General features: G+C 34.6%; 1 protein-coding gene across 1 annotated transcript; it reads left to right on the top strand.

Moving 5' to 3' along the window:
- Positions 1 to 167: 167 nt before the first annotated feature.
- LOC114316073 (glutathione gamma-glutamylcysteinyltransferase 3-like) lies at positions 168 to 3,844 on the top strand. The gene is made up of 3 exons (XM_082904705.1): positions 168 to 278; positions 423 to 911; positions 3,707 to 3,844. The coding sequence occupies exons 1-3, from the start codon at positions 168 to 170 to the stop codon at positions 3,842 to 3,844; spliced, it is 738 nt and encodes a 245-aa protein (XP_082760831.1).
- The last annotated feature ends 11,159 nt before the right edge of the window (positions 3,845 to 15,003 follow it).

Here is a 15,003-nt window from a genome sequence, read left to right as displayed (position 1 = left end):
TTCACAATGAAGAGAATCACCCCTTTCACATGGGGTGATATCAACACTTTGTGCAGAGCTATCGTGATGGGAGTTGGATTAGGACTACAAATCATCTTTCACAAATACCCCTTATATTAGAGTCAGAGGATGTAAAAGATGTTAATCAAATTCTATCCGTTCTATTTATGTCAGTCTCTACCAATTTCAATGTGTTTATTAAGCAAGTTGTTGAAGCCCAAGGGAAGGATGGGCATGTTCCTTCAAGCGAAAGGAAGAGGAAAAGGCTTACTACCCAGGTGTCATTTATCCTCTCTACATATGCTTCCTGCTACTCACATGTTGAAATTGAAACCTCTTTTCTTTCTCCCTTGCTCTTTCTAACCTCTCCCATTTTATCTGAAGATTATCTTATAATTTAGCTTCTTGTTTTTGGGTTTCAGGACCAGTTATTAATGCAATTACGGGAGACAGAATTGCATAAGCGAGTCAGCAAATGGATGGATTCTATGAATTCTGATAGCGGATTTGTGACAAGTTTTGGCAATCAGCATGTTTTGCTTGAGATTGCAGCAAATGTGGCTTCGGATGGGGTCAAGCATTCAACATTGAACCCTGGTTCTTCTGGTCGATTACACTCTACAGATTTAGCGGGTTCTTCAAAAGGCAATTATGATAATGTCTCTGTTGAAATGAGTGAGCCAGTTACCTGCAGCAGGGAGCAAGGGCCTGGTAAAATGATCCAAACTATTGATCCAAGTCCAAGTGGCTGCAGTGTAAACAATGGCCATTTAATTGGCAATGATGCTCTAACGATGTTGTTGTTGGCCCTACCCTCTCATATGTGGTCTGGAATTAAGGAACCAAACCTATCTGCAGAGTTTAACAGCCTTGTATCAATTGGGAGTGTTCCTCACATACTCAAGAAAGAGGTAACAGTTCTTCCTTTTCTTGTTTCTTACTTTCTTTGATATTATATCTTGCTTGCATTAATTGGTTCGTTACTGTGTTCTATTATGTCTATGCTGGAATAACAAAGAATCTCCAACATTGTAGGGTTGCTTGAATATTCAAATATTTACAAATCATGTCCAGTATTTCCAACATACATCCTCGATCTGATCCTTTCACTAGGAAGAATGGATACAGATACGATATGAATGCGGTGATACGACAAAATTTTAAAAAATATGATTTGGATACGGCTAGGATATGTTTATAAAAAAAATATTTTAAAAAAATTATTAGTAGTTAGTTATGCATGAGCTCAAGAATGTTGAGAAATCATACTGTAATTAAATAATACAAAATACTAATCTTTAATAATTAGATATTAATTTAAGTTGGTAGCTAGTTTACTTCTTTTAACTTTTAATAGGTCTTACAAATATTTCATTTCAATATCAAGTCTAGTATGTTTTTATTACAATAATAGAATAATGATATTTAATTTTTATTTTATTTTCTAATTGACGTGCATGGCACAATAAGAATAAGTCAATTTGACAAATTAAATTACTTTACTTCACTATGTTCTTCTTATCAAAGAACTAAGCAAAGTATTAATTATTATTATTATTTTTTTTTGTATTTATCCTCACACTTATAATATATTATAATGCTATGCAATAAATACTACAATTCTAATTTAGTGAAAGTAATACAGGACTTGGAGCATCCGATTCTTCAAAATTAATTAAAAAGTGTCCGATACTTTTAGTAAGTATCCAATACATATCTGTGAATATCTAAGGAGTATCGGTATTTGATACGGATACATTGCCTTTTTAGAAGTATATGTGCTTCATAGTCCTTTAACCTTGTTGATTCTTGTGTTCCTTAGTCTCCTCTTATGCTATCATTCAATTGAAAATTGAAACCTGATTCAATGGTCTATTATTGTGTCTCTAGATCTTTTTAATTTTTTTTTGATTTAATGAGTTCGTTGGCTTGAGAATGCATGGTTAATATTCTATGTGATCTTTGTCCTATTACCGATTTAAAAGTCAATCAGGATTTGGCTTCTCTTTACATGATTGTGATGAAGTTAAATATATGGATGACTCATTACTCTTGCATAGTCGAATGATCTGATTGTCTAGATTTTGCTTGTCAAATTTCTTCATATGTATCAATTTTAAACTTTTTGTTTATTTTTGGTGTGGTGTTGTATTTGGTGGCCGAATCTAGTGCATTTTCAGCATGATGAAAGACTTCATTGAAAAAAGAGAAAAAACAACCAAACTAGCAAGGAAGAAGAAACCTGTCCTTTGCAGATGACTCTGTAGAACTAGTAGTATATGCTTTTATAATTATAATATAATGTTATGTAAAAATGCATAGAAACATGTTGTAATAGATGATATAAGTTTCTTGTTTTGCTCAATGAATTGCTTCTCTTGAGATTTGAAGGTGAGTTTTGCTCTCTCAAATTCTTAAGAGGTAGAAAGTTGACTTCCTTATTTTAGGACTGCTATAATTACTATGCCTTTACTTCTTGGACCTCATATTGATACTGATTACTAACTGAAGCCTACTCACATTTTGCACCTTATCTGTGCTTGTGATTTTTATTTAGGTAAATTGCATAAACACTCCCTGAGGTTTCTAACAAATACCAGGACACCCTACAGTTTTCTGAAATTACTAGAAAATCCCTGTCAAAAACTAAGGGTTGACAGATGTTACAACGTGCTTGATTTTACTTGTTTACCCTTGTACCAAAAATGATTATTTCAGTATTAATGTTAGCATTATGCCAAAATAAAGGGTTATCTTGTGATCTGCTCTCCTCCAACTCTACCATGAATGGATACTTATGTCTGCAGAACAATTCAAGAGTATTATTAGCATTACACAATTTTTGCTGATGTCAGCATCTTTCCTAATGATTGAGCAGCCAAGGGGTTGTTTTTGCATATTGTTAGTTGAAGTATTAGGTGTTTCTCAATTTTCAAAAAATTCAGGGGTGTCGATTTACTCAAGGTGGCAACCCTTTCCTAACAGTTCAAGGTTTTGGGACTAGGGGTGATCAAACAGAGATGATGTGCTTCTTTTTATTTATTTATTTTTTTTAACGAAGGCGATGTGCTTCTTTGTACTTGATTTTCTACAATTTTCATATGATGTACTTTTTCATACATGGAAATCCTTATATTATTGTTATCTAAGCAAATGTCATTCAAACGTATCATTAGTGGCAAATTTAATTGTGTTAGTGTTCTACATATTAAGTGATTTTTATGCAATTTGATAGGGGTGTACTTGGTTCAGTTTGTTCCAGTTCTGAGGTAAATTAAAAACAAAACCGATTTCAACAGTTTCAAAAATTTAGGGAACCAAACCAAATCATGTAAATTATGGAATAGAACCAAACCAACCAACCCTGTGGAAAGCGGTTTGGTTTTGATTGATAACGATGATTCCAATCCTAAGAGCGTTCCACAAATTATATGTTAAAAACTTGCCTTAATATTTTCTCTCAAATTTCTTTTTTTTTTTTTTACCTCCTTTCATTTATCTTGTTTTTCTTATTTATTTTTTATAATCTTTCTTTTTATATTATGCTCTACTAATCATCTCTCACAGTTCTAAAAACACTCTTTATCTATGTAAACATATATTAATCTTTCTAATCTTTATTATTTGGAGATTGTTGTTAGTTGCTATCTGATGATGTTAAATGATGCTGATTTAGAGTTCTAATTTCTGTTCGTGGCAAACACAGGTGCTGAGCTTGCGTCAACAGCTCGAGTTTCTTATGATGGATATTGGTTCAAATGCTATGCATAAGGGGCTAACTACAATATCAGACTCAAGTACACTGAAAGAGCCATGGTTCAAGAAGTTTACTATGTATGAATGATTTATACTTTAAATTTAAAATTAAGTTATTACTATTTTAGGTTGGAAATTGGTATAATGTTGTATGTATATATATATATATATGCATTTTTTATTTTATTTTTGGATGATATAAACATGGTATATATAATTTATCTAATATACTAGGTTTATCATAGTGGGATTTTGCTAGGGCTACATTATTTAATAGTATTTTTATAGAGGGTATTTTTGTCATTTCAATGGCAATATCAACACCATTGTGTACCAATTTGGAGGCCCGTGTAATTACAGAAATTACAGGAGAGGTTTGTATAATTATCAAATATCTTAGAGAGGTCTGTGTAATTAGCCTTATAAATAAATAAAATAGAATTTTATTTTTGTAATATGTTGATAAATAAATTTAAAACCCAAGTAACAATTATTATTTTATATATTATTTTCTATGTTGATCATGGGATTAAGAATGGAGTTTTAAGATGGGTTTGGCTTCTTTCATGTTGATTATAGGTTCTGTTTCGATAATTTGAGCCGTTTACTTTTTAGTAATTGTTGAGTAGAATATTAGTGTAAAAAATTAAGATGATTGGGAACAGAACCTATGGTGGGCTATACGGATCCCTTGAGTTCTTTCATATTGAGATACCAACATGAGAGAAGCCCAACCGTAAAACAAATATAATTCAAATATATAGTTGGCGATGTCCAATAATCTTGATTTTTTTACATGAATATTCTTCTCAATGAACCCAAAAAAAACCAATGGTTCAGATTATCGGAATTGATTCCAAAATGGACCTACTAAGTACGAACACTCTTAAATTGAGATGACAACCAGAGGAAAACCAAACTCTTTTAAAATATAATCAAAGTCTCTTAGGAATACAAAATTACACTTGACATGAAGAAAAACAAATGCTTCATTATGCTAACTCCATTATGTTAATGGGTGTACTGTGAAATTTAAAATATAAATTTTGATTTTGATTTAAAAATATAAATATTGTCTATTGTTCAAATGATAAGGGTTACTTCGGTCTTAGTTTCGAGTATGTTACATTTTGAGTTTCATAGATATGTAACTAGGTATAGTTGAAGCATTTCTCAACTATGAGTGTAGGGCACAAGAAATCAAGATTGGGTGCTCTCGTTTGCTAGGTCGTCTATGGAGAGGATGATGGATAGTAGAGAGATGAGGGGTCAAGTATGTTGGTGATATGTAAGAAATTGAAAAATACGCCAATTCGAATTCAAAAAGGATGGTGCATGACGGCTGAGTTGGGCGTGTGGGGCCAACAGGGAAATGCCACTTGTCTTCGATAAGACTTATGGCAGACATGGGGAAGAGCAAAGTAGATGAAACGAAAATGACCGAGCAAGATATGCAACCAAACAAGTAAGCTCGACCTAGAAATAATTCTAGTCACTCAAACGCAAGTGACAAAAGAACAAGAATTGAGCAAGATGTGCACCCGAGCAAGAAAATTAGCTCAGCCAGAGAATGTAATCCCAGTCACGCTAGCGCAGACGGAATTAAGGGGCAATTGAGAAGGGAATTTACTTCGGCTTTGTGGGCTAAGCAAGTTTGGGCCTTGGCCGAGGAAGTTTGGGCCTTGGGTTGATATTCTAGCCCGAGTAAAGCGAGACCTCGCATTGGACCGAGATGTTAGCGCGGTTCGATTAAAGGTACTCACCCAACTGAGGTGCTAGCCTGGTCTAACCAAGAATTCAAAGCTAGATGGGTTCACTCGTGGACTAGGCAGAGCCGAGCAAAAGACCGACCAAAGTCAGCAAGCTCGATCAAATCAATCTACAGTTATGTCTTCTAGGACCAAGCAGAAGGCATGATTCTAGAGATGGGTACAATGCCGAGTTAAAGATAGCTCGGCGGAAGTTGCTACGTGCCCAATTGGAAGGTGAGATGGAGATTCCACCATCCGTACGTGTCAATACTGTTAGGCAGTTTTGCCATTAGTGTTTGGTAGTATTTGTCTCCACACGTAGAGGGAGACAAGAGGGCAGTACATCTATGCATCTTGGTAAGGACAAGCAGGGTGGTGTGCGCAGAAACTATATAAGCAGTGCGGCGCCTCCATGCATAGGTCTGGAATTCTTGTTATCAGAGCTACCTGCATTTTGTCTCCTCTCTCTTTTTTCTTCTCCCAAGTGTGCTAACTTGATCGTCGGATGGGTTTTCCGGATGCACATCCATCGGGTAGCTCATCGTCGTTTTGTTCTCAGGTCGGACGATTCAGTTCGAAGCTATATAAAGCTTGGACCCAAAGAGTACAAAGGGTAACGAATATTTTCCACTCGTACAGTGGCGGTGGATGAGATGTCATGGGTTGGAATGGCTATATATCTTGTGAGATTGGAAGAATATGGTGGTTGGTGGTGGTTCTAGTGGTAACTAGATGAAAAAAATGGAATTGCGGTTGTGGTTTGGGGTTGTAGGGGTGGGTGTTTTCACTTGACGTAAAGAAAAACAAATGGTTCATGATACCAACTCTAGTAAGATTGAGAGACAGACAGAGGGGGGTTGGGATTGAAGATGAGAGGTTATAGTAAGAGAAGTGTTTTATTTTGGATTTTTGATAGTATTTTTATAGAGGGTATTTTTGTCATTGCAATGGCAATGTTAACACTATTGAATGCAATTTGGAGGCCCATGTAATTACAAAAATTACAGGAGAGGTTTGTGTAATTATCAAATACCTCAGAGAGGTCTATGTAATTAGCCCTATAAATAAATAAAATAGAATTTTATTTTTGTAATATGTTGATAAATAAATTTAAAATCCAAGTAACAGTTATTATTTTATATATTAATTTCCATGTTGATTATGGGATTATGGATGGAGTTTGGAGATGGGTTTGGCTTCTTTCATGTTGATCATAGGTTCTGTTTCGATAATCCGAATCGTTCACTTTTTAGTACTCATTGAGTAGAATATTAATATAAAAAATTAAGAAGGATCCCTCAAATTCTTTCATGTTAAGATACCAACATGAGAGAAGTTCAACTCTAAAACAAATATGATTCAAATATATAGCTAGTGATGTCCAATCATCTTGATTTTTTACATAAATATTCTACTCAATGAGTCCAAAAAAAGTAAATGATTCGAATTATCGAAATTGATTTCAAAATGGGCCTACTAAGTATAACTGTGGGAGAGTATTTTGTGAATGATAGCACGTGGCTAAGGTGACATCGGAGTGTTAGTCGAGGTGCCACGTGGCCTAGTCACGTTGCTGAGGTGATCTCGATGCCGAGGTAATCTCGACTAGGTCGGGGTTATCTGCTGAGATACCGGAATTCGAGATAAGCAGATAAGGGACGAGAGTCCTAAAACATGGGAGGGTCTTAGTCTGGATAGCGATAAGGCTCAAGAAGAGTTTATCTCTATCTAGTTAAGGGTCTAGGATGAGCATGAAGCATGAGTCCTATGGAGTGAGGCTTCTAGCGGAACTAGGTCACTGCTGGTTATAAAAGCAGGGCACCCTTGTGGGTCTAAGGTAAGTTCTTTCTTGTGAGATTAAGCATAATTTGCTATCTTTGAGAGATATTTGATTACTGACTTGATCATCGAAGTGCCTACGGGTGGACGAACCACCGCCGGATTTTTATTTTTCTGTGACAGGTTGTTTGGGCTTAATCTATTTTGCCGATGCTCTCCAGCTGAGTTCCCCATTTGGTTGTGTGGTCGAAAATCAACACCCACAATAACCACTCTCTCAAATTGAGATGATAATTTGAGGAAAACCAAACTCTTTTAAAATATTATTAAAGGTATCTTAGTATTACAAAATTACACTTGACATGAAGAAAATCGAATGCTTCATTATGCTAACTCCATTATGTTAATGGGTGTACTATTAAATTTAAAAAATATAAATTTTAATTTTAATTTAAAAATTTACATATTGTCTATTCCTCAAATGATAAGGGTTACTTCGGTCTTAGTTTCGAGTATGTTACAATATAGTATGATAAGGGTGTTTCATAGATATAAAACTAGATATAGTTGAAGCATTTCTCAGCTATTTCTTTCGACAAAACAATGATTGTGTATATACATATATTATTAATTTAAGCCTTTAATGTATATATTAAGATAGTTTTAAAAAAATTATATATATATATATATATTATTACACGCATTTTCATATTGGATGATAAATCTTTTTATGTTAAAAAAAAAAACTTATTTTGATAATTCAAATAAAAAAGACATAAGTATTTAATTGGTTTTAACTTAAGATAGTGTTAATGAGTGTCTAAAGAAAATTAACTAGTAAAACATATTTTATTAACACAAACTTTTATAGCCATATATATTAATTTTATATTTATTAACAAATACCCATAACTCATTACCAAAATTCATGATTTTATTAATAAATAGGTAATATATTTAGATTTTTTTAATTATAAATCCCTATTAATATTTGTCTTGAAGAATAAAGACAATAAAATAAATAAATAATACTTTAGTCTAAGTGATTTATCCTTAGGAAGTTAACTTCTCTCTATTTCCATGTTCTCCTCCTCCTTATGAATGGCAATGGGCCGGAGCGGGGTCGAGGATTACACTCCCCGTCCTTGATCCCCGAAGGTACAAAATTTTTCGTCCCCGCCCTCGATCCCCGGTGGGAAACCCATCACCCCCACCCCTGCCCCTAACGGGGATCAAGTTTCCTCCACCCAAAAAATCCCTGACACTTTTTTTTTTTTTTTGTGTGTGAAAACTACTTTGAAGCTCTATGGAGGATCTTTCTGGAGACCTTTGAGCTCTTTCAAGATCTGCTTTGAAGCCATCAATGAGTCCCATCTCTCTCAAGAATTACGAAAGCAAGATCATAAAAATAAAAAATAAAAACAACATATTATTATCATAAAAAAAAAAAAAAAACAACAACAGATCAACACATCATCATCAAGAGCAAGGAAAAAAATGTTGACACAGATCTAACACAAATCATCATCTATCACCTTACTTAATCATTCAAACAAGTGAAAGGTTTATAATTCTCACCAATTCTTTTCTTTTTTCACCAAACCCTCCATCCAAACATAGTGTTAAAGACTTATTCACAAAAACTCCCTTTTAAGTTAGAGCAATGCTACATCTATCGAATTTTAGCTCGCTTGAATCACCCGAATTTGTGTATGTCGGTCGTCCGGTAACAAAGGTGACAATAGCAGTTGACAAGAGTTGCACCGGTCACCCGACTTGCAAAATTCGAGCAATTTGGGCAATTTCAAATTCAGTATATAAATCATTTTTCCTTAACTTAAGTGTATATAGATAGATAGATGTCAAACTTTTAAGTAAAATAAATTATTTTCTTAAAACTAAAATGATCATTAGACTTGAGGCATGTTTGATAAATGATTCATCCACACAATTTTTTCCTCTCTCAAATTCTCCCAAATGATGCGGCAAACAAAATTTGAAAAGTTAACCCACATTCAAATATTCTCTCAGAACTTTTCTTACATGCATTTTGTTTTGCCACCTCATTAGGGAAATTATGAGGGGAAGAAATTGTATGAATATAGAATTGTTGTTGATATAATTAGTTATGCTAACAATTTTAAGTACTTAATTTCTGAAATTAAGAATTTAAAGTTTCTTACTTAAAATTAGATATACAACAAAAATCATAATTCATATAAAAAACAATAATATTATGTACACAGAAATCAAATACAGAATGAGACACAGATATCTCACGAAGGGTGACATTTGGTCTCATATCATGTGGGTCTCACCCCTTGTGAGACATCTATGTGAGAATTATATGCACATAGACTTATTGTATAGAAAATCATAAAAATGGCAAAAAAAATCTCAATAAAAATAATCTCATTAAGATTATTCCCTGCTAGCTGTCTAATATTTTTTCTCTCAAAACTTTTTTTTTTTTTGGAAATGAAAATTCATTACTAATATATATGATTTTTTTTTAAAATTCATTACATAATATATGGTCTTTTCAAATATATTTTCTTTTAGTGAAAATGGAAACAAAATCTGAATAAAAATCATCTCATTAAAATCATTCCCTATTAGCTATCTAATAATTTTTTTAGAGTGGTGCCATTAGCACCCCAAGAATTAATTTGGACTACCTATTTCTTTGAACCCCCATTCATAATTTTGAAAATCCTAGAAATTTCTTTACACCCCCCAAATAATATCAAAATTATCTTTAAACATTACACCCAATTGAATGGACACCCCCACAATCCCCCCCTCAAAAAAAAAGACCTCTGTTCCAAAAAAAAAAAAACCCTAACAAAACCTCATCATTTTCAAACCCACGAACAAGAAGGAGAAGTGTAACTCTGACTCTGGTATGCTCTGTCTCTCTTGCTGTCTGTCTGTCTGTCTGTCTCTCCCCGGCGTGTTTATTCTTTTGGCTAGAAAGGCGTATGTAAAGCACCAGTTGATTTGAGTTGAGTTCTATATTTAGTCTTATATTTTCTCTTTGTCATTATTTGGTTCAGTTTGGATAGTTGGTAATAGTTATAATTGTTGTGGGCTAATGCAGTTGTATTATTAGGTTGGTGTGACCTAATTTTGGGGATTCTATTTTGGCAACTGAAGCCCTAAATTTTTATGTTCTGTAGAGGGTTATTAAATCAATTTACTCAATATGCTTCTGTTCTATGTTAACTAATGGATGTGGATTTTACTCTCCTAATATGCAAAGATTTATCAAAAACTCATGCAAGCTGTCACTCTACTAAGAAGAAATACAATCTATTGGTATGATTCTCCTTATCATACCTACATAACCTGCTATTAATTTGTAAATTACGTTAGTGAGGATTTCAATTGTAATGAAAATTACAATCATTATTAGCCATCATTCTAGTTCTTCCTCTTCAACCTTGCTGATTTTTTAAACTGACAAGTATCTTTGAGTGGTCATCTGTTTGATCAATTTTTTTATAAATGAGGCTTTGAATATTATTGAAGCTGCAGGTGGCTCCTTTCACTTAATTAAGTGTCAAGTGGGCCAAAGTGCATATTATAGTAAGTAATCTTGTAGCCTAGTTTGATATTGGGACCAAAAGAAAAATATTACATATGGACACACATGAACATCCACATCATAGTACCGACAATACATGTTAAGAGTGTTTATGAGAGTTAACCCTCAATTTTTGTGTATCCAGGTTTCTTGCCCCAACTCTTATTTAAATATCTATGCCCTTGTCAAGTTTTGTACCATTTTGTGCAGTTTACATATGAACTATCAATATTTGTATTCTATATTTTTTGAATTTTGCTGGGTGACACAAGCATTAATCATTAAAATTCATTGAAAAATATTATATATATAATAAATATGTATTGATATTCTAGTTAGTGAAATGATATCCATAACAATTACGCATTATTGTACATGACAAATTAGGTGTCAATGCTTTATGATTTTGAATCAATTATTACAAAATTAGGATATAGAAAATAAAGGAGGGATAATCATTTGAGATGGTATGACAAAATGTAATAGAGATCAAACAATGCGCCTGTAAGAATTCAGGTTTGAGAGTGCCAAAAGACAAAGGGGTAGGCTGAGAAGGACATAGGTTGAGTTGGTTCCAAAAGAAACGATTAACTTAAACTTGACTAAAAATATGGTTTTTAAAAGAAAAAATTAGAGAAAAATTATACAATAAGTAAACCCCAAATAATTGGGAGTCAAGTCAGGCATGTAGTGAATTTCTTTACATTGTACATGTTGGAGGAACACTAATTTTAGATTTAGCATGTAACTATAACATATATAAGGAGCCCACTAAGTATGGTACACTATTTTATTCTCTTTCACTTCTCTCTTTTCACTCTCTGCCTCTCATCTCTGTTCCTTATTACCTGAGAATCTAACAAGAAATTAGGACTAAGGCTCCTTGAGTTAAGATTTATGTGAAATTCATTTGAAAGTGCATTGACAGCTTCTGTTTTTTATGTTTATGAGATTGGGATATTTTGTTTTTTTTTTTAAGTCAGGGATGACACATTAGTTGAGTAACTTGATTTGGAAAACTTGAATTTTAGAGACCAAAAGAAGAAAAAGAATCCTTTGACCTAACTTGCTTTTGATCATATACACAGCTACATAGCACTGCATGACCACAAACAAGCTAACTTTCTTTTCATATACAACATGTCTGCTCTTGCATATAATCATATTATTTCCTTTCATTTTTTCCTTCCCTAATAAGTATGTTTTCATTTTTTTTAATTACTATACTTGTCTTACCTTGTAAATATTGTGTCTTCCAAATGATGTAGCTAACTTATGGACACTAACAATATAACTCAAAAGTGGCAAACGGCATCTTTGAGGCGTAACACAACCCAAGTAACTCAAAATGTCGATCAGAAATGTAGTGCTCGTAATGTTCAAGTTGACGAATTTGATGGTGCTGAACCCAATGTCAATGATATTGGTGGCAATGAAGAGCAAACGAACATTCCTGTCGTTGACCACCACATGGACATTCCTGATGTTGACCATCCCATGGGCATGCCTGGTTCAAGTGAAGAGCTTGTTACATCATTTCCCGGGGGCCCAGTTGATCCTTCCATTCTGACAAATTTTAGTTGTCATGTAGCAGCCAAAATTTGGAATAATGTGGTATAACTTACAAAGTATTGTCTTGTTTTAATATTTTCAATAAAAAAATGAGAGATACATGACACTATTGTGATATGCAATGATGTAGGAACGAGATTTGTTGAGATGCTTGAACCATGGCTCTAAGGTTTCCGATTGGTCTTTAACATCGGAAGGTGCTGACAACTCTAAATTTGTGGACATTATTAAACATTTGGGATTGTATTCTGTAACTAGTTGCTCATACAAATTTGTGAACAAGGTAGTTGTATTTGCCTTTGTTGAAAGATGACAACCAGAGACTAATAGTTTCCACATGCCATTTGGTGAGATGTCTATGTCATTAAATGATGTAAGTACCATATTAGGAATTCATGTGACTGGTACATCTGTTTCAACTAATAAGTTATCACGGGATGAAGCTGCAAAAGTGTTGGTTATGTCATTAGGAGTGTTAGAAGATGATGCAGTTGCTGAGTTGAAGGGAGCGTGGGGCCAATCAGTGCGACTGGAATGGTTACATGAAAAATTTAAGTCAGTTTCAGATATGGATTCGGATGATTTCATTCATTATGCAACGAGGGCATATTTATTATTCTTGCTAGGTTGCACCTTGTTTGTTGACAAGACTATAAATCGTGTCCCTGTTGTGTATCTCCAGCTGCTCGAGGATTTGGATTTAGTTCATTCGTATGCTTGGGGTGCAGTTATATTAGCTTTTTTGTATCGGCGATTGGGTATGGCAACAAAGTCTACTGTCAGACAAAAAACAGGATACATGACACTATTGGAGGCTTGGATCTACGAACATTTTATATGTGCTAGAACCCATCCAAATTTAAATTATGCAGAAAATCAACCTCGGGCTTATTGTTGGATTCCTCACACACAATCTGGTTCATTGGTTGCCATGTTAAAGTCATTGCGAGAGGAGCTTGATAGATTGGAGGCTCATAAGGTAAAAAAGTAATGTGTAATTCCTTTGTGTCATTGATCTTTTATAGAGAACTTATGATTTTGTGTATTGTTTGTAAGTTATTTTTGATCCATATATTGGTAAACGTGAGAACCATCCATTTGCTGAAGTTGCTTACTACACTGGATTACTGAAAATGCATGGATATTGTTGAACCCTATCATCCAGATAGGTTTTTGAGACAGTTTGGAAGGGTGCAAAATATTCCTCCGCCTCCACTTGCTCCACTTTCACGAGGATCCACCGCTGGCAAGTATTGTCTTTCGTACAAATATATAGATCGGATTACAGAGAGGTGGAAAAATCATGTGTCGTCTGAAGTGGAGCGTAGTGGGCTAGTTTTACATCCATGGGATTGCATGCCCAATTATATGGAATGGTATTGTCGCATTTCGCCATGTCACTATTCAAAATTCGGCACATTGATCTACATATGACCCTCGTTCTGAGGCATCAATAGCTGATAGTGACTCATAATACATTGCAAAGGCCTTGACTATAGCACATCCAATAATGCAGTTGGATTACATTGAAGTCATTAGTGCTCCGGAGTCTCTGTAAAATGCATTCAAACAAGTGACGCAATTATCGGAGGGCTAGCATATAGATGAAGAACAACACTCCCCACCGGAACACCACTCTCCACCGGAACACCACTTCCCATCGGAACATCAACAATCCGTTGAAGAAAGTTTGGTTTATCACCGTCGCCTTCGTCCTCGCCCTCGCTAAACTGACACTGGACATAACAAAAAATTTATGATCATTTGTGGGATACTATGGATGTTTTGTTATTACAATGAATGTTTTGTGATTAAAATGAATGTTTATGTGTATTTTCGTATTAGTATGGATGATTATGGATCATCCTTTTCACTTAGTAATATCATGGATGATTTTGTCATGGTTGCTTTGATGTACGACAAAAGTTATGTTCACACCATGGTTTTCAGTTGGTAATTTCATTAATGCTTTTGAGTTATATATGTCGTGTTTGATTGTTATGATTGCTTCAAATTTGTTGTTGTGTTTTTATTGTTATATATATATATATCATCATTGAGTTTAAGAAGTCTCTATGTTCGAGCCTATAGACATCCCATTTTTGACTACCCGCAAGACTCAGACGCTTGTTTCAATGCACTCAATGATGAAAGTTGAATTATGAATTCACAACGATTTGGAATCAATCAGGCTTCTGAAATAACTTCACATCTTCAACATTTATTTTGTTTGAACCCTTGGGTTTCATTTCTGGACCTGTAGACACCCCATTTTTGACCGTCCTCAAGACTTGGACGTCACCGTTTGAACACTCGGTGATTATCCATGTTTATGTTCGTTTGGGGTTCCCGGAGGTCTTGGCCCGCGCGCCTTGCCTCAGGATCCCCGAACTTGACCGTTAAGTGTTTGGTTTTGCGCCAAACACTTGCATCTTGCCTTTGAGAGGCAGGGTAGGGCTTGTAGACCATCCCCACCCACCACCGGCAGGGGCTAGAGGCCACCGGCTGGTGTTTGCTGCCACTGGCAATATAGTTTGCCGGCCGGCACTCTTTGTTGCC

This window comes from Camellia sinensis, chromosome 14, assembly GCF_055761805.1.
Source record: "Camellia sinensis isolate YWXY chromosome 14, ASM5576180v1, whole genome shotgun sequence".
In the NCBI taxonomy this organism is placed as follows: Eukaryota; Viridiplantae; Streptophyta; class Magnoliopsida; order Ericales; family Theaceae; genus Camellia; species Camellia sinensis.
The sequence above is the reverse complement of the archived record's forward strand: the minus strand, read 5'-3'. Positions and strand labels throughout refer to the sequence as shown.

Bases quoted from the DNA above. Each gene is read 5' to 3' on its own strand.
- LOC114316073 (XM_082904705.1), top strand. From the start codon at position 168: ATGTCAGTCTCTACCAATTTCAATGTGTTTATTAAGCAAGTTGTTGAA. The intron at 279-422 runs GTGTCATTTATC...TTTGGGTTTCAG, and splicing joins GGAAAAGGCTTACTACCCAG to GACCAGTTATTAATGCAATT. The intron at 912-3,706 runs GTAACAGTTCTT...TGGCAAACACAG, and splicing joins CTCACATACTCAAGAAAGAG to GTGCTGAGCTTGCGTCAACA.